This window comes from Notolepis coatsorum (genome assembly GCF_963971535.1).
Source record: "Notolepis coatsorum genome assembly, chromosome: 10".
NCBI classification, from domain to species: domain Eukaryota; kingdom Metazoa; phylum Chordata; class Actinopteri; order Aulopiformes; family Paralepididae; genus Notolepis; species Notolepis coatsorum.
The window spans coordinates 134208148-134228540 of record NC_140174.1 but is presented as its reverse complement, the minus strand read 5'-3'; the positions used below and the strand labels follow the sequence as shown (position 1 = coordinate 134228540).

General features: G+C 44.4%; 1 protein-coding gene across 3 annotated transcripts in view; it reads left to right on the top strand.

Annotated features, from left to right (window-relative positions):
• The window catches only part of LOC311235095 (A disintegrin and metalloproteinase with thrombospondin motifs 12-like), a 129888-nt gene that overhangs the window by 9873 nt on the left and 99622 nt on the right, over positions 1 to 20393 (top strand). For all 3 annotated transcript variants that reach the window (XM_084322442.1, XM_084322443.1, XM_084322441.1), the window contains exons 3-5: positions 3941 to 4118; positions 16054 to 16256; positions 19212 to 19295. In XM_084322442.1, the coding sequence (XP_084178568.1) occupies positions 3941 to 4118; positions 16054 to 16256; positions 19212 to 19295 (465 nt within the window). The remainder of the gene's footprint in view (positions 1 to 3940; positions 4119 to 16053; positions 16257 to 19211; positions 19296 to 20393) is intronic.

Sequence of the window (20393 nt, the reverse complement as noted above, 5' to 3'; positions counted from 1 at the left end):
TGAGCACAGACATCACAAAGGAGCTCACATGGAACGGCAATTTAAGGATCACAAGTAATACTATAACTATACAGTGAGCCGCGCAGGCAGGAGCGTTGCATGGTAGGACTGCGTTCGGCACACGGATCGCAGCAGGGCAGTGGGCTAAATGTTTGGACGGGCCTCTCTAGCATTCCTTCCTGACTGGTCTGTTCTTCACCACCTGGTTTTGTCTTTTGGGACCTGACTCAAATCATAACGATCAAAGGAAAACATACAGGAGCCAATACAGAAAAAAGACCCCGTCCCAACAGAGAATTCCATGGAGCCTCTCCATCATGTACATGCACAACACACTTTTGTATCAAATAATGATATTAAATTATTACAGTACGAGTGAGAAAGCTACATATATTCAGAGAACAAAGTGAGTGACTGCGGTCCATCCGTCTGTCGCTCTCTTTTGTTCCAACCAATCATAATGCAACAGAAATATCAATGGTTTAACTCAACGCAGCTTCAGCTCGTGAAACAAAAGCACCACAGCTTGCAGACAGAGTAGGCATCACAGAGGGAGACATGCTATACTACTATACAGACTGAGAGAAGGAGAGAGAGAGAGAGATTAGACTAGATGTTTTTAAAGATGTAGAGAAGAGGAAAAAGAAAAGGTGTCATGTCCTCAAAGTCTTTATTCACCAAACGAGTACAATGGCCCCTAACATCTTTGTCATTTTCATCAAGACATGAAGATGAAATGTTGTCATTTTCTGCAGAATGTCTAGATGCAGGGGAACAATGAAAACCGCATAGTTTCCCTGCACAGGGCCTTTGTGTGCAGAGTCTCCATGAGGGACCCGGAGCGTATCGGCCTGCAAGCTTGGCGAATGAGCCCAAGCCAGCGCTGGGACTGTTGGCCAATGGCCACACTCTGACTCACTTTTCGGAGAACCCTTTCCCATCTCAATCATTGCATCTAAGCTTTGTGGACAAGAATAACACGACCTCATCCGTATACAGAGGGAATCTGGTCATTGCTCTTTCTTAGGTTTATTTCAGTTGCAAAGAAAATGCGGAAAGCATCGCTTAATACATAATTTGTCCTGATGTGCACTACCACAAAATGAACGCGTGCACAGAGGGGAGGACTAGTTAGGCTAAACATTGTAATCAAAGGGAACAGATATTATTCACAAACTGAACAATTAAACCTACAGGGTAACCGAGTGGTATGTTATAAAACTGTATAATAATAAAGAAATCCATCCAACTTCCTACAAACAATGTCACTGTTGTATCTGTCAACCATATGGGTCTGTGTGTGTAGCAGGTGCTGTGGTCTTTCCCAGGACACCATTGCTTAAGGTTTCCCTGTAAGGAGACACATGAAACCCACCCAACCTCTGGAGAGTCCTAAATAAACCTGGCTGGAGAATAGATTCTCTTCTTTTTTCACGGAGATTATGTATACAACAAAAATGAAAGATGTATAAAGTTTACCAGGATGACCTAGAAAAAGAAAACGCCACGTAACTTCAGGATAAACACAACTGGTGTTGTTGGCATTCATTGCTTGGCCCGTCTTCTCACATCTGTTCTGGTCCTGTGCGACTAGATAGAAACGCGTGAAACAACTGGATAAAGATTTTCTTCTCGTTTAGGATTATTTAGAATATGTACTTGTGGGGCGCCCCCTCGTGGCGCATACCATAGTGCCTCGCGCACCTACGCGGCCGACCCGGGTTCGATCCCAGCTTCCGTCGTTATTTGTCCTCCCCACCTCTCCTCCCGTTCGCCCTCTCCTCTGTCGGTCCTGCGTGGCCAATAAAAGATGTAAAAATGCTAAAAAAGAATAATAAAAAAAATTAAATATGTACTTGTCCCATGGCAACCACACGTTATCAACTGTGCTTATGCAGACATTCTTTTATTGAATGTATTTGCTTCTATTGGTTCGTGAGAGAATAAGACAAAGTGAAGGCCATTTGAAAAAATGTCTATGCCCCTATCGTTTCCTTTATGTATCTTATTTTCTCTATCCCTCTCTTTCTCTCTTTCCCAAGTTAGTTTATAAGAATAGAGGGACGGGCTCACCCCTGTATTATCCAGGCTTGTTTGGACACACACACACACACACACACACACACACACACACACACACACACACACACACACACACACACACACACACACACACACACACACACACACACACACACGGCTCTCCCGGCAGACGCCTGACTAATCACCTTGACTGTAAGAAAACCTGCAGAGAGAGCTGAGAGAGAGAACTAAGTACGAGGGTGTGGAGGAAAGAAAGACAAATGAGGGGGTAGGAACATATAGCTACGATTTATGTCTCTTCCTCTCTCTCCATTTTTTACCCTCTCTCTTCCTCTCTTTTTCTCTTTCTGTGTGCGCGTGTGTGTGCATTGTGTGTACACGCATTCATCCCCGGCATGCAGTGGCGTGCACGGATAGGGCCGAAGGGGGGCTTGAGCCCCTGCCCTTTTGGCCCAAGTACCCATCCATTTTGCTGTCAAATGTGAACGCGGGTTGTTGATGGGTTAAGTGCCCTTTTTGTAGCTTGAGCCCCTGCCCCCCAAATTGTCTGTGCACACGCCCCTGCCGGCATGCACACCTGTGCATTTGCATGCATACTACGAGCAGGGGGGGGGGGTCTGCGCTAGTAGGAACATGCATGGCATACTTCAGGAATTAAACGGTGTAGTGCCGGTGCGGCAGACAGAGAATGTGCCCCAGGGGGAGAGAGAGAGAGATGGAGGGAGGGATGCTCATCTATGGAACTACTGACTAATGATGGATTCCACCCCGATGGAAATGACTCTGGTACAACGTACAACCTTTTCTCAAGGCTTTTAACTAGAGAAACGTCCGACCTCCAGCCTCAGGAGGGGGTGGGAACGATTTCAGTCTGCCTTCCAAGAGATTGCACGACAGATTAATTGTTCCGCTCGTAAAATGTATTATTTTACAAAATTGCACATCACGTTTTTCAGTGAAAGTCATAGGGGTCTTTCAGTTTGAGTAATTGACGTTATGGAAGATGAGTTATATCTGCAATAACATTGGGCGACCGTGGCTCAGAGGTAGAGCGGTCATCTGGTAATCGGAAGGTTTGATTCTGGCTCCTCCTGAGCAGCGTGTCGGAAGCGTGTCGGAAGGTTTGATTCTGGCTCCTCCTGAGCAGCGTGTCGAAGTGTCCTTGAGCAAGACAAGGCTCCCGATAATCAGATTGGCACCTTCCATGGTCGCCTCAGCTGTCAGTGTGTGAATGGATGTGAGTGAATAGGTGAATGTGAGGTATAAGTTGTAAAGAGCTTTGGATAAAAGCACTATATAAATGCAGTCCATTTTACCACTCTCCCTGACTTTATTCAGTCATGCTATAACAACCTCTACAAGGGATAGTTCAGATTTTTGGAGACCGATTTACTTTCTCATCACAATCCATGCTGTTCCTCTCAAACTAATGCCACGGGGTCATGCACCTGTCTGTACAAGCTGACTGAAGCTCACCCAAATTGACAGAGCATAGTGCACACAAAGTAGACTTCAGTGAGCTTTCACTCGGCTTGTTCAGACAGGAGCTTGACCCTGTCTAGCATGAGGAACAGAATGGATTGTGCCGTGAAAGGATTCTACTGATAGGCAACATCATGGGTGAGTAGGAATTAGGGCGCAGGTTCCAAAAAGGCGCCGTTCATGCTAGCGAGGACTATCCCTTCTTGTCCCTTCTCCAACAAGCTTTTGACCCAGTTTCGAGCCGCGAGTGCCGTGCCTGCCAGCATGAAAGGCGTGCCACGTTACCTGTGCCGGGGTAACCCGCATGCATACAGCTGAGTTAGCCGAAGGGCAGTATTTATGAGGAGCGTAGAGTTTAACAGTCTCTGTTACACACATACCATAAATGTGATTTGATATCTGTGATCCTGTGTAGAAAGGACTCTTCACGCTGCCAGAGGGACACTACTTCATAGAGCCTGTCCTGAGGTCCCCTGGGGAGACGGCAGGGGGTCCGGAGGCCCACGTGGTCTACCCCAGAGTGACGACAGGAACGCACAGAAGCAAACGCAGCTCTAAGGCCCAGAACACGCCCAGCCCCTGTGGAGTTCAAGGTTAGTGTGTGTGCATGTATGTGTGTGTGTATGTGCGTGTTTGTGTGTGTGTGTGTGTGTGTGTGTGTGTGTGTGTGTGTGTGTGTGTGTGTGTGTGTGTGTGTGTGTGTGTGTGTGTTTGTGTGTCACTCAAGTAACGGCAAGTTAGTCAGTAGTATTCAGGGGGCAACAGTGGCTCAGGAGGTAGAGCGGTTGTCTGGTGATCGGATGGTTCCTGGTTAGATTCCCGCTCCTCCCGGGCAGTGTGTCGAAGTGTCCTTGAGCAAGACACTTAACCCCTAATTGCTCCCGATCAGCATGTTGGCACCTTGTATGGTTGCCTCGGCCGTCGGTGTGTGAATGTGTGAGTGAATGTGTGAGTGAATGTGTGAATGTGAGGAACAAAATTGTAAAGTGCTTTGGATAAAATGTGATCAATATTGTATGGCAAAACATGTCATGACAATACAATGGGCCTCATTCACCAATACTCTTTTATTATTTTAACCTTTAAAGATAAGAAAAGCCACTGCTGCATTCATCAACCCGTTCTTAACGTCCAAATCTGTTCTTACCCAGGTGTGTTGAATGATGAATCCCACTCATTCTTAAACTCAAATGCGCGTTCTCGCTCAATTCATAAACAAATTTGTTAAATGCTTTGCTGGAACGATTAATTTCTCCATCACGCAAATCCGCCCCTCAATTAATATCGCCGCAGGGGGGAATAATCCCACGGGACAATGCATTGGGAACTTGTGTCCCACGACGATATCTACCCCGTGAATATTATTGTGCGGATCGGAATACGGGCGCGCACGTGGGATTTTTCCACGTTGCACCCCGACCTTTTCCCAACCTTTTCGCTGATGGAAGTGCATTGAGAAGTCGTGCCCCCCACTTTGCTCTGGTCTCACTGATGCACATCTGCAAGACTCACTCAGAGCTGCAGTGTCAGGTCACACTCCAGATTACAATACACTGAAACGGTTAAGCAGCCACTCATCTGGCTCTGCAAATAGATCTAGACGATCTCTAAATATGCGTTCTATGCTTTGGCCTGGGCGGCCAGAGCATCTAACTGTTCTAACAGCAATATATAATCAATTTCAGAAGCAGAACGCACGCAACAAGTTATAATAATAATTATTGAAAAGTTCTGGGTTTTTTAAAAGTCATATTTGGGGGCAATTGACCAATGGTAGGCTTTTGTGAATTATTTTTTTTATTATTCTTTTGACATGACATAAAACTAGACACACAAGCATTAACAGTAAATATCCACAATAAATCACAGGATTATACATTCCAGTATTTGAATCAATATAAATGTAGTTTACGAGATATATACATAATACTTGCAATACAATACAATACATACATATGCTCTTGCTCGCTCTCTGGTAGGCTTTTTAATTTTTTTAATTTTACAAATACAAAATAAGAGGAAATCTGATTTTCTTATTTTATTTTCTTATCTTATTTTGTTCTTAACTAGCATTTATTCTTATTTAGTTCTTACCTGGGATTCAGCAATGATTTCTTATTTTAGCTTTTCTCTCAGGCAAGACCAAATTCTAAGAGTGGTCGAGAGCACTCTTACCCAGATAAGAAACTCTTACCCAGATGAAAAAGAAAATAAAGAAAAAAGCCTACCATTGGTCAATTGCCCCCAAATACGACTGGCACCAACCCGGCCCCGGGTCGTTTTAAAGACGATTTGCCCACCAGCATGACACGCCACTTTAGTGACCTCTAGCGGCTCGGGTGTGCATATATATATTTTTTATCCACTTTTTCTCCTCTTTTTCTATTTCTTCTCCCATCCCAATTCCACTGTGCCAATTCTCCCCTCCCCTGTCTTGAACGTTGCTTGCATATGCCCCCCACTGGCCGGTTATAGGGAGGATAGAAGCCTTGCATCACGTGTCCCCTCCGATACACGAGGAGGCAGCCTGTCACATCTTTTCACCTGCCAGCGCGGACTCTCATTGGCGAGGTGTAACGTGTGGGAGGCTCACACTACCCCCGCCATTTCCTGTCTCTGCTGTGCAGGCGTCCCCAACCGACCTGTAGGAGTCGCTGTCCACAACGTCCAGATTACCACCCATCGACTTCCACCCGCTAACTCTGCCAATTGAGTTAGTATGACGGCCGGCCCAAGCCGGAGGCAATGCCGACAGCCGGAGTCGAACCCGGTGTCTCTTGCGTTGGTGACGAGCGCAATGTCCGCTACGCCAACCAGCCGCCTGGGTGTGCATATTTCTTAGTACAATATATAGTGAATTAAAGCCCTATCTGTTGCCTGTCGATAGCCATTTCAGGCGTCAAAATCCGTTCAGCGGTTCTCGAGTTACATGCCGATATGTGAGGCGTGCGCCGAAGTACACGGCAGACTTTTAATTTTTTCAAATACCACTCCCGACTCCCGAGCCTCTACCTCTGTCAATCATTTGGCGATCTCGAAAATTGTAACCAATGAGTCTGGCTTTCCAATGATATCCCACGTGGGAATGAGCGAATCAGGGATCTAGGTGAAAAGTTACAAGCGCAAACAGGAAGAGAAACTCCTGCGGAATGCATTGGAGTCAATGAGAAAATGGTTTTCTGCAGCCTTATTCTTTTCTCACTTTTTACCAAAATCGTTCCTAATCACAAATTTCTGAACGGATTTTTTATTTTTATTTGGACATGTACTACACAAGACTTCAGGCTATGGACCTGCAGGGTGTTTTTTCAGCCATACCAATCTTTTGGGAAATACTACGTCTGGACTACTAACTACTACAGAAAAATGTGAGTAACAAGTTTTTCTACAACTCAAGCTCAGACCTATGTTACTCTATTTCATTAGCACTAAAAGTGAATTTTCTTTATTGTATCAGAAACTTCAGAATGTCATCTTTCAAAAGAGGCCAGGCTCATGCATGTGCTATAAGTAGGGATGTCCGATATTATCGGCCGATATTGGCATTAAAATGTGATATCGGTTTTCAAAAAAAATATATATATATATTATTTTTTTACATTTCTATAACCTTTATTTACCCAGGCAAGCAAGTAAGAACAAATTCAGATTTTATTTATTGTCAAAAGTATGCATAATGTTATGTTAATTCCACAACAAGACATATGTAATGTTAATTACCTGAAATTATTCCGTTTTTTTGCGGGGGGGGGGGGGACCCTGCATATATCGGTATCGGTTGATATCGGTTGATATCGGTATCGGAAATTAAGAGTTGGACAATATCGGTATATCGGTATCGGTAAAAAAGCCAATATCGAGCATCCCTAGCTATAAGTATAAACTAAAGTATAGTATTTTGGTTTGCAGTACTCAAGTTCAAGTAAAGAAAATGGCCACTTTTGGGGGCGCCAGTTAAGAGGTTAAGAACTTTTCAATAATTATTATTATAACTTATTGCGTGCGTTCTGCTTCTGAAATAGATTATATATTGCTGTTAGAACAGTTAGATTCTCTATATTTAGAGACCGTCTAGATCTATTTGCCGAGCCAGATGAGTGGCTGCTTAACCGTTTCAGTGTATTGTAATCTGGAGTGTAACCTGACACTGCAACTCTGAGTGAGTCTTGCAGATGTGCATCAGTGCGACGAGAGCAAAGTTCCGCGATGCACGACGTAGAAACATTTGGGTGATTTTGCGCGAGCTCCCAGTGGTAGATCTCGGTGAGGGGCACGACTTCTCAATGCACTTCCATCAGCGAAAACGTCGGGAAAAGGTTGAGGCGCAACCTGGAGAAATCTCGCAAATTTTGTGCGAGCTCCCACGCACGCGCCCGTATCCCGATCTGCGCAATAATATTCACGGGAGTAGATCTCATCGTGGGACACAAGTTCCCAATGCATTGTCCCGTGGGATTATGCCCCCCCGCGGCGATATTAATTGAGGGGCGGATTTGCGGTGATGGAGAATTAATCACTCCAGCAAAGCATTTTACAGTATGTGTCTGTGTTTGTGTGTGTGTGTTGTGTGTGTGTGCTCGCTCATCGTGCGTTGAGACTGCCTCGCTAAGCCGTTTATTTATTTATTTATGTATTTAATCATGGAATATTTATTTACCCACTGGTTGGATGGTGTATTGTACTTGGGCTGTACAATAACAATACATTTGAATCTAATCTCAGTTTGAGAGTCGCAAATCGCTTCCTGTTGAATGGATCAGATGCCGAACCTCTGCGGTTTTGCACACGCCTCATTCGCCTTATAAGCTGGCCAGGCATGTCTGTATGCAAATTAATTGAGCGAGGACGTGCATTTAAGTTTAAGAATGAGTGGGATTCATCATTCAACACACCTGGGTAAGAACAGATTTGGACGTTAACACAATCCCGCCCAAGCACGGATATCTCCGTGATTCGATTCCACCCGTTGTGGACAGAAGCACGGACATGTCCGTGGGAAGGTTGTTTTGGCTTTATTAATTTTTATAAATATTTTTTTATCTTTATCTTTTTCCCCCTCCATTTTCCTCCGATTTTCTCCCATCCCAATGTTAGTCGTTATGCCAATTCCCAATCCCCTTCCTGGTCGCTGCGCACTTACCCCCCACAGTCGGTCTGGTAGAGTGGAGGCTACCACGTGCTTCCTCCGACACACGTCCAGCCAATCACCGCTTCTTTTCACCTGGCAGCGCGGATATTCTCTGAGAGGGCGTAGCGTGTGGAAGGATCACACTATCCCACTCAGGTCCTATCCGCGCTTAGCAGGCGCCCCGACCGAACTGTAGGAGTCGCTGTTTACAACGACCCGGACCCACCCCGCCAGCTTCTCCCACCCTCTAATACTGCCAATTGTATTAGTGTGAACGGCCAGCCAAGCTGGTGACAACCCCGGAGCTGTGAGCTGGATTCGAACAGGCGAATCCTAGCGTCTCCGGGGTTGGTGACGAACGCAATCTCCGCTAAGCCACCTAACCGCCCTGGCTTTATTACATTTTAATAACCTATTCAAGGTCGCCGAGCGGCACTGCAGATTTACCCTACTCTTTGAATTCGCCAATGTGCATTACCGGCCAGATCCTCTTAGGGGCGCTGTCGCGATAATGGAGTGTGCCCTGTGGCTGAACGGTGGACTCTTTTTTTACTTTCAATGGAGTTTTCAGTTAGCTCGATTCTGGATGTGCAGCCTGTAGCTTGGATTACGTTTTGGATCGCAGATTTCACTATGCAATAAGGGGATTTATCATCAGCCAATGGACATATCGATCTACCAGATGGCGATCGATAACGGGGAAATGCTCGGGGGGATCCCACCGGCCCACGGTAAGATCTTTTTCACGTAAAGTACATCCCGATCGGGCCTTGTTTTGATAGCCATCCATCCGATCAATGAATGAGGCTAATGAGGCTAACGCGGTTATTGGTAATCAATAATCAGAAACTACGTCCTCCGCCCCCCCCCCCCCCCCCCTTTCATGCATACATGCTTGAGGATCATGCCGATCATATGCAGTTTGAGTTATTTCTGTAGCATATGTATAGCGGAAATGCCATTGGATATAACGGTAGTAGCTATTAGCCCTTTATCTCGCCTTCCACAAAATATCCTAGCCGAAATCCCGTATAAGGCTTATATTCACGGCGCTATAAAATGAGAACGTATTGATGATTTTTTTTCCTTTAAGCCATTTTGAAGGGACGGTTTATGGTCTCAATTGACAATGAGAATGGACAGATAGCAATACTATAAAGTATAGATTTTTAATTTTTTTTTTATTATCTTTTTCCCCCTCCTTTTTTTCCGATTTTTCTCCCATCCCACTGTTAGTCGCAATTCCCAACCCCCTTCCTGGTTGTTTGCGCACCCCCCCCTACTGTTGGTCCGGGAGGCCGGAGACTGTCACATGCTTTCCTCCGACACATGTGCAGCCAGCCGGCAGCCAGCCGGCAGCCAGCCTGGCAGCGCAGATTCTCACCGGGAGAGTGTAACGTGTGGAAGGTCACACTACCTTTCTCCAGATCCTACCCTCGCTGTGCAGGCGCCCCGACCGAACTGTAGGGGTCGCTGTCCACAACGCCCAGGACCCACCCACGGCTTCCCTCCCCCTAACTCAGCCAAACGAGTTAGTATAGCGATCAGCCCAAGCCAAGGCAATGCTGACTCTCCGGGAGTCAAGACCGCAGCCTCTTGCATTGGTGACGAGCACAATCTCCGCTACACCACCTGACCGCCCTATAAAGTATAGATTTAGCTCTACAAACAGCCCCACGTCTGTTTACATTTGCCGGTCCTCTGGAGATTTATTAGACGCATCCCAATGGCCCTGAATGTGTTAAGAACAGTATAAGGGCCTAACTTGACTAAACAAAAACAATAAATCTATAAAGCCCTTGAGGAGGCTGATACCGGCTAAAACATATAGTTGACGCGTCTGTTGCTTGTGCTGGGTACTCGTCTGGTGAAAGAATGAATGTCCACAAGGTCCGTTCCAATAACACCCCAACTGGGTTTATTTACGTCATAATTACCGAATGCACAATTTGCATGTGATATGAGTAAACGCTACTACCTTCAAAAGAACAAACAAACACTATACACTACAAACAAAACTATAACCAAACAACGTGCCGTGTCGACGTGACGGTCAAAAACGGTTAGGCTCTGCCGGTAAACAAACACACCTGGCTGTCATCAGTCCCATTACCCATTAAGTAGCTAAGTATGTCCCCTACTGGTGAGCAACGGGAACTGATGCCACAAACCCAATTTGGCAGGCTGGCAAGCACAATGTATACAGGCAGAACTCAACATAAATACATAAATCCAAACAAATACATAAAATATAACATATGGCAATACAACCTCTAATAATGTCAGTTTTGGCTTCTACACGCCGGCCCCTAATTGTGCATTAAAATAAACACAATTACAAAATATATATATATAAAAGAAGCATACAGACATTATTTCATATTAATTTTCTAAACATAAATAAACTTGACTGGGTCCTCGCCTCCACTTGTCTTTTTAAATTATTTTCTCTTGATCAGAACAAAGAATGACCGACATGAAATGTACAAAAATATAAAGAGAATTATGAAGTGCCTCGATGCCACATATACAACAGGAAAATATTTTACAGTAACAAAATCAAGTGTTAGGAAAAAGAACAAACAATCTTACATAAAACCACCGAAATATTGAAACAGACGTCCCACAACTTTCATTCGTCGTCATCATTCCGCCTCTCGACATCTCGCAGACCATCTACACAGACAAAACCTTCAACCACCTTGCCAGTAACCGTCACATTGTGTGCTAACCACTTGGTTCAAACCCTCAAAACTGATTCACTCGTTTCAACCTTTTGAGTTCAACTTTGTTATTCCCAGGATCCATGTTTTTTTTTCTGGAGCAATATGTTTATAAATGCTGTTTAATGATGCACTTAGGGTTGCGACTATCTATTCCCCCACTGAATAACTGTACCCTTACAATGATACTCCACTGCAGAAAGGGAAATACCTTTGAATTTCAAAACATTAATATCACTTTTCATTACAAACAAGTTCAATATATCAGTTGAAAATAGGGAATATACATTTGCAATGATGTTTGAGGTAAGATCTGAATAAAACAAGTTTCAATATTTACCAAGTTCAATGATCTATATAACGTTGAGAAAGATCAGGCAACTCGACTCAAATCTATTACATCTCCAATAGGAAAACCTGATAGTTGCTGTAAATTAATCCGATCCACCCATTTCTTCATGCCATCTATACAAGATTTAGTTGTCTTGCTTATCAAACTTGAACCTCCGATGCCATAGTTTGTAGATACAGCATCTAAATACACAAATAGTGTCGCCATAGGAGTTTAAGTTCCATAGGTTGGCCCTGCCACTTCTCCCTCACTGGCTAGAGTTGTAAAAGAGCCAGGTGGCTAAAACTGGGTATCAAAAGCACTTCTACGGACATTACACACATACTTGACTATTTTTCTCTTTTAAATTAGATCCTCTGTGACTTATGTTGTTATAGTGAGGTGAAGAATGTGATACTTTTCCTTAATAAACCTTAGTGTTGTTCCTATATAAGGTCTGGTTCTGTTGCGTAAATAGTCTAGTTTGAATCAAATAATTGATCAAGCTATGAATGTGTGTTGCTGGAAAAACAAAAGCTTTAATGAATGCAAACCTCCTGTGAGAGTGTGGGGTTGTGACATCTGATAACACCTGTGTTCAAATATCTTTGGTCCAATTTTTCAAATGCAATATTGCAATTCAGCCCCCCACCTCACCTTTCTGCACGATGCTAGTCCAATGAGAGGACTGACATAATTTATGACACATAGAAAACAAGTGCAATAAAACCATTAGAAAGCTCTGCATTAGAGTACATGCGTTTGCAAGAGTTCCATTGTAATAGATTTTATGTACATTTTTCGGTTTTCTACACAGACATATACAGTCAAGCCCCGTCATTACCTTTGCTGAGGCAGCAACAGAGTTTGTGGAGTTAAATCACCAGAGGCCTGTTTTCCTGGTGGAGCGAGAATGCCACTGATGTGCCGGCTCTCCTATTAAATAAGATGATTAACCATGAAATGCAGCTTAAAACTGCCAAGGACCGATTCCCTTTTTAATGACTGCATCAGTAGAATGGCCTGAACTACACTCACAACAAGGAGAAACATCACTAAAACAGTTTCCTCACTGTTCCCCATCGGCACACGAGGACGAACAGACGAAGGTTGAGGGGCTCCAATCAACACCTTGTTATCCCGGCGTGGACATTCCCAAATGCCTGCCTTTAAATCACCTCCACTTGTCCCTGTGTATGGGAAGAGCAAATGTCAGGTTTCAACATTCAAAAATAATACTTGTTACCATATTTAAAAAAGAGCCTTAGCTCTGATAGGCATACAGCCAATGTCTACTGGTTGTGACTCTCCATCAGGGTCATCAGGACTGTCGGCGGAAAGTCGGTCAAGCAGGCCACATTTCATCAACCACTCCCTGGAGGGGACATAAATGGGAATCGAATCGTCATCTTCATCTTCCTCTTCCTCCTCAAGCAGGCCACATTTCCTCAACCACTCCCTGGAGGGGACATAAATGGGAATCGAATCGTCTTATTCATCGTTGTCCTCTTCCTTATTATCCTCACCATCGTCGTTCCCTTCATTCTGAGGAACTCTCTGGGAAGGATCCAGCAGGTGGCTCTTCATCATCCACTCTCTGGCTTTCTTTCGTGAGGAAGATTTTCCTATACTTTAACTCACGTCCTTCTTTTTTGAGGGAGCTTTCAAACTTTGTAGTGGCCGCTACAAATAGAAAATGGTTATTGTTGGGAGCTCTGATGTGCTGATCTGACGTCAGCGTTCTCCGTGGCTCCGTGTTGACATCCAAGCACAAACAAATCCCACGCTGTCCTCAATGAATCAGCTCCGATGCGCGCATCAAAGAGAGGTGAAAATATCCCACGCCGTCATCAATGAATCAGCTCCAATGCGCGCATCAAAGAGGTGAAAATATCCCAAGCCGTCCTCAATGAATCAGCTCTGATGTGCGCATCAAAGCGAGGTGAAAATATCCCACGCCGTCCTCAATGAATCAGCTCCGATGCGCGCATCAAAGAGAGGTGAAAATATCCCACGCCGTCATCAATGAATCAGCTCCGATGCGCGCATCAAAGAGAGGTGAAAACCGTCCTCAATGAGAAAAGTTTTTAACTTATAACTTTGCTCTTGGTGTGGTTCCTAATGACCACCTTTGACTAATGAGCCTGTTTTGACTTGCTCTTCATGTGGTTCCTAATGACCACCTTTGACTAATGAGCCTGTTTTGACTTGCTCTTCATGTGGTTCCTAATGACCACCTTTGACTAATGAGCCTGTTTTGACTTGCTCTTCATGTGGTTCCTAATGTTCCACCTTTGACTAATGAGCCTGTTTTGACTTGCTCTTCATGTGGTTCCTAATGTTCCACCTTTGACTAATGAGCCTGTTTTGACTTTGTAGAGGTGGATGGCAATGAATAAGACACTGGAGAGAGTGGATCCATTTCAATTCACTATTCTTTGTTTAGTTCCTGCATAGCATTTCACACATCATGGCATGCAAGCCTCACTTCCTGTATTCATGCTTCTTCTTCATGCCTGTCTAGGCAGGTCACCTCTGTTGACACCAAGTGGTGCAAATAAGTAACTGCATGCTTCAGACACTGTAACAGTAGGACACAACAGACTTGCTCTTCATGTGGTTTCTAATGTTCCACCTTTGAATAATGAGCCTGTTTTGACTTGCTCTTCATGTGGTTCCTAATGTTCCACCTTTGACTAATGAGCCTGTTTTGACTTGCTCTTCATGTGGTTCCTAATGTTCCACCTTTGACTAATGAGCCTGTTTTGACTTGCTCTTCATGTGGTTCCTAATGTTCCACCTTTGACTAATGAGCCTGTTTTGACTTGCTCTTCATGTGGTTCCTAATGTTCCACCTTTGACTAATGAGCCTGTTTTGACTTGCTCTTCATGTGGTTCCTAATGTTCCACCTTTGAATAATGAGCCTGTTTTGACTTGCTCTTCATGTGGTTCCTAATGTTCCACCTTTGACTAATGCCCCATATGTTCTCAACAAGCACGAGTTTTTGACTTGTATAAGGGCCTAACTTGACTAAACAAAAACAATAAATCTATAAAGCCCTTGAGGAGGCTGATACCGGTTAAAACATATAGTTGACGCGTCTGTTGCTCGTGCTGGGTACTCGTCTGGTGAAAGAATGAATGTCCACAAGGTCCGTTCCAATAACACCCCAACTGGGTTTATTTACCTCAAATGTGATATGAGTAAACGCTAATACCTTCAAAAGAACAAACAAACACTATACACTACAAACAAAACGATAACCAAACAACGTGCTGTGTCGACGTGACGTGACGGTCAAAAACTGTTAGGCTCTGCCGGTAAACAAACACACCTGGCTGTCATCAGTCCCATTACCCATTAAGTAGCTAAGTATGTCACCTACTGGTGAGCAACGGGAACTGATGCCACAAACCCAATTTGGCAGGCTGGCAGGCACAATGTATACAGGCAGAACTCAACATAAATACATAAATCCAAACAAATACATAAAATATAACATATGGCAATACAACCTCTAATAATGTCAGTTTTGGCTTCTACAAACAGGTTGATGAATGCGGCGGTGGGTAGGCGGCTGGGTGGCGTAGCGGAGATTGCACTCGTCACCAATGCAAGAGACTCCGGTATCGAATCCCAGTCTCAGCATTGCCTTCGGCTTGGACCGGCAGTCGTACTGGCTCATTTGGCAGAGTCAGCGGGTGGAAGTCGATGGGTGGGGATTGGACGTTGTGGACAGCAACCCCTACAGGTCGGTTGGGAGACGCCTGCACAGCAGAGACAGGAAATGGCGGGGGTAGTGTGAGCCTCCCATGCGTTACACCTCGCCAATGAGAGTCCGCGCTGGCAGGCGAAAATATGTGACAGGCTGCCTCCTCGTGTGCCGGAGGGAACACGTGATGCAAGGCTTCTATCCTCTCTACAACCAACCAGTGGGGGGCATAGTCGAGCAATGTTCAAGACAGGGGAGGGGAGAATTGGATACACGAAATTGGGATGGGAGAAAAATAGAAAATAAGGAGAAAAAGTGGATAAAATTTTTTTTTAATTAATGTGCCGGTGGCTTCTTATTTTTCTCTTTGGATGGTTAAGAAAAATTATAAGAAAAATAATAAGAGAGTATTGGTGAATGAGGAAGTATGGGAGTATGGGAACGGAGTCACAGAGCACTGGGCCAATGTGTGTGTATTTGTGTATAAGTGTATTATATTCTTGTTATCTTGGTCCACATCACTGTGTGCATTAGATATATTAGCTCACTGCCCCCAGGAGAGGGTGCATAAGTCACTTACACTTACTGTACAGTAAAAGAAAAACATGTTTTTTCCATTCTCCACACTGTAGATGCTCCGAGCGACTCCGTCCTGGTGGAGAGAGAGAGAGAGGAGTGGGAGAGGGAGCAGAAGGAGGAGCAGGGTCAGCCTCGTTCCCAGCGCTCCGTCAGCAGAGAGAGGTGGGTGGAGAGCATGGTGGTGGCCGACTCCAAACTCATCGACTACCACGGTAGCGACAATGTGGAATCCTACATCTTCACCATCATGAACATGGTGAGTGGTGAGAGGCTCCACCCTCTGCAAAATAAAAAAAATTATGTCTTCAGGTTTAGAAGTAATTTGAACCTTGAAACATGTTCACTTGCATTCAGTGGCCAATTATTTCACTGGTTTTAAGATAATGCAATTTTTAGACTCACTACAAGGTGAAATGACTTGTGAAGATGGAGATGTTTATAGATTTTTGTGCTTGAAGAACACCGGAAAGGTCGGTCGAAACGTCGTATCTACTGCCTTTTTGTCAATCAAAACACATTGGAACAACAAGTGAGTTGCGAGCCCCGCTTTGTTTTATATAGATTTTGTATACATTTTTTATTTCTCTCTTTTCCATAAGGTTAACATGCTTGCGTGCATTATCCAGTTCATACATACATACATACATACATACATACATACATACATACATACATACATACATACATACATACATACATACATACATACATACATACATACATACATACATACATACATACATACATACATACATACATACATACCTACCTACCTACCTACCTACCTACCTACCTACCTACCTACCTACCTACCTACCTACCTACCTACCTACCTACCTACCTACCTACCTACCTACCTACCTACCTACCTACCTACCTACCTACCTACCTACCTACCTACCTACCTACCTACCTACCTACCTACCTACCTACCTACCTACCTACCTACCTACCTACCTACCTACCTACCTACCTACCTACCTACCTACCTACCTACCTACCTACCTACCTACCTACCTACCTACCTACCTACCTACCTACCTACCTACCTACCTACCTACCTACCTACCTACCTACCTACCTACCTACCTACCTACCTACCTACCTACCTACCTACCTACCTACCTACCTACCTACCTACCTACCTACCTACCTACCTACCTACCTACCTACCTACCTACCTACCTACCTACCTACCTACCTACCTACCTACCTACCTACCTACCTACCTACCTACCTACCTACCTACCTACCTACCTACCTACCTACCTACCTACCTACCTACCTACCTACCTACCTACCTACCTACCTACCTACCTACCAGTGGCGGCTGCTGACCAAATTTCTTGGTGAAGCACAAATTATTATATTATATTATATATTAAATTATATTTTTAAAACATCCCCAAGGCTGCAACACCCCCATTCCTCCCAGGTGTCAGGCTCCTCATTCTCTTCCATTCATTTTGGGGACCATGTTTAAATATCATACTTCTGAAGTATAAACAAACTATACTGCTGTGACGATTTCAATAAAACAGACCATTCTGAGTCAATGGTACATGCTTGTACAACTGTACAAGCAAAACTGTACATTGGAATATCTAACATGTATTTACCACCTTCCTCTGCACGAGGCCACAGATGGGTTTTATGTAACACAAGGACAATGAATGAATGAATGAATGAAAACTTTATTTAACAGATTGCAGAATGGGTACAATACGGTATGGCTCAATACACACAATTTTTAAGGAGATGCAGACCAGAGAAAGACGTTTGTCTTGTTTACATCAGGGTCCCCCATTTTCAATTCATACCTAAGAGAGGAGAGGAGAGGGAGAGGAGAGGAGAGGGAGAGGAGAGGAGAGGAGAGGAGAGGAGAGGAGAGGAGAGGAGAGGAGAGGAGAGGAGAGGAGAGGAGAGGAGAGGAGAGGAGAGGAGAGGAGAGGAGGAGTTGGGGACACAAGTTCCCAATGCATTGTCCCGTGGGATTATGCCCCCCCCCCCCCCTCCCCGCGGCGATATTAATATTTGATTAGAAACACAAGGCTTGCCGCGGGCGACTCATGTGGTCCTTGGGGGCTACCTGGTGCCCGCGGGAAACGTGTTGGTGATTCGTACGTGTACGTGGGTAATTCGAAAGTAAGCGCACTCATTTCAGCCACACACACGTCACTGACACACTGGACGCAGCGGGTGTGTGTGTGTGTATTACACACGCAAGGCCACAGCGGGCCAATTAATTCATAATCAACACACAGCTACTAAAATATATATATATATTTTAAATCCACTCACCACACAACAGCCAAAGCAGTGAGAAAGCACTCACTCGACCGATCTCATCTTCCGTTGAATATTGTAGCTTCTCCATCGTGACAAGTCCGACTCGAGACATGTTCTTTTATCCCATGGAAAGTGTAAACAATTGACCACCGCACCACTTCCGGTATTTTGAGCTCATGGGAGGTGCGGGGGGGAAGGCAGCGCATTCAATTGATTCCCTCGCGCTCTCGTCCCCCCGCCCCCCTCCTCCTCACGAGCTCCATGTAACGCAAAAGTGCAGTGGTCTATGTCATGTCGCGCAGCTCCTCTCTGATTGAGTGTCAGACCGTTGAGGGCTGTCAATCATTCAACCCGCGTTCGTGAGTGGCGCGCGCAAATCTGCACGGGCGGGGCTTAGATGACTCAAATAGCCTATTTTGATTGGATAATAGAATAAAAAGATCAACACGTGCAGAAAAGTTGCACTGAATGATTGGCAGCTTGCCATTACTACAGTTATGTGAGCACTGCAGGCCTGATCAGCTGTCACATTTTTGAAAAAAAAAAAAAAAATCACTGGCATTTCTTTTACAGAGGAAAACATTTCTAAAGAAAAATAATAATAAAAAAAAAAAAAAAAAAAAAAATATATATATATATATGTAAATGAATAATAATTCAATTCAAAAGTCAATTTCTGCCTCAGGTGTTGTCATTGAATAACCTCCACTGATACATACATTTTGCCATACAAAGGCTAAATAATTTAATAAATAGAACATTTTATAAATAAGAAATTACTGGGGAAGAATATGGCATCTAGCAACCCGGAGATTTATTTATGCAGTGTGAAGATTTGTTCTCAGGGCACCAGAGACCAGCGATTACAGACGTTGTTTGATAGTTAACGTTGATTCGTTGAAGTCTTTTTTATGTGTCACAGGTGGCTGGGATCTTCCATGATGCCAGTATTGGGAATGCCATCCACATCATCCTGGTTCGCCTCATCCTGCTGACAGGAGAAGAGGTAACCACATGACGACCATTACAAACTATTGTGCTTCTGCTGGTGAAGCGAAAAGCAACTCAGAAGCAGGGGACAAAATCCCCAAAGTTAGTGCTGTTGACTAGTCATTGGACCTCATTCACCAACATTGTCTTGAGATTTCTTAAGCAGACGACAATTACCCCCGGATGCACCAACGCGTGAAGAGGTTGTCTTAACTTGCCAAATGATCACAGCTTTGAACCGCTGATGCGCATTCTCGCTTACTTCATTTGCATACAGACACGCCCCTCCAGCTCATTATAATACGAGGGCCGTGTGCCAAAAAAAGGTCTGCGTTGCATGAGCCAATCCCCGTATTCAACAGGTAGAGCTGAAGCGCTTTGCAACGGATAAAAATTAGATCAGATTCAAATGTATTGTCATCATACAGTACACTATAGCCATATAGTGGAATAGACTCGTTGCGCGCTCCTGGACACCTGCCGCAGTGCACGTACACACACACACACACACACACACACACACACACACACACACACATACAGTACAGTACACACACTCGCGCACGTACTGTATAGTCTACGTGCGGTCGTGCGTAATGAATGAACACAGTAGGCTTATATTATTCTAATGACTTGGAAATTGCAGATACTATAGTAGTCATACTGTAGTTCTACTACAATACACTACAGTACAGTACAGTACAGCACACATCTTAGCGTGACAGGCCGCCACAGAGTCGGGCATGAGCGGACCAGACTCTACAGAGGCGTCACACAAAAGGCTGCTTGGTTGCATTAAATGTAGTAAACTGGCATGAGAAATGTAGGAAATTGGTAAGCGGTGGTACGCTTGACTGATGCCTCAAACGATTGCGGACATGCCGCCCAGAGTCCGGTCCGTTCACAGTACGCCCGCCTCTGTGGTGGCCTTAAGATGTCATGCTAAGATGTGTACCGAGTACTGTATGTACTGTACATACTACTATAGGGCAGCGCATACAGTATCTACTATCTCCAAACGAAACAAGTAATTAGAATAATATAAGCCTATACTGTTCATTCATTACACACGTAGGCTATACAGTGTGCGTGTGTGTGTGTGTGTGTGTGTGTG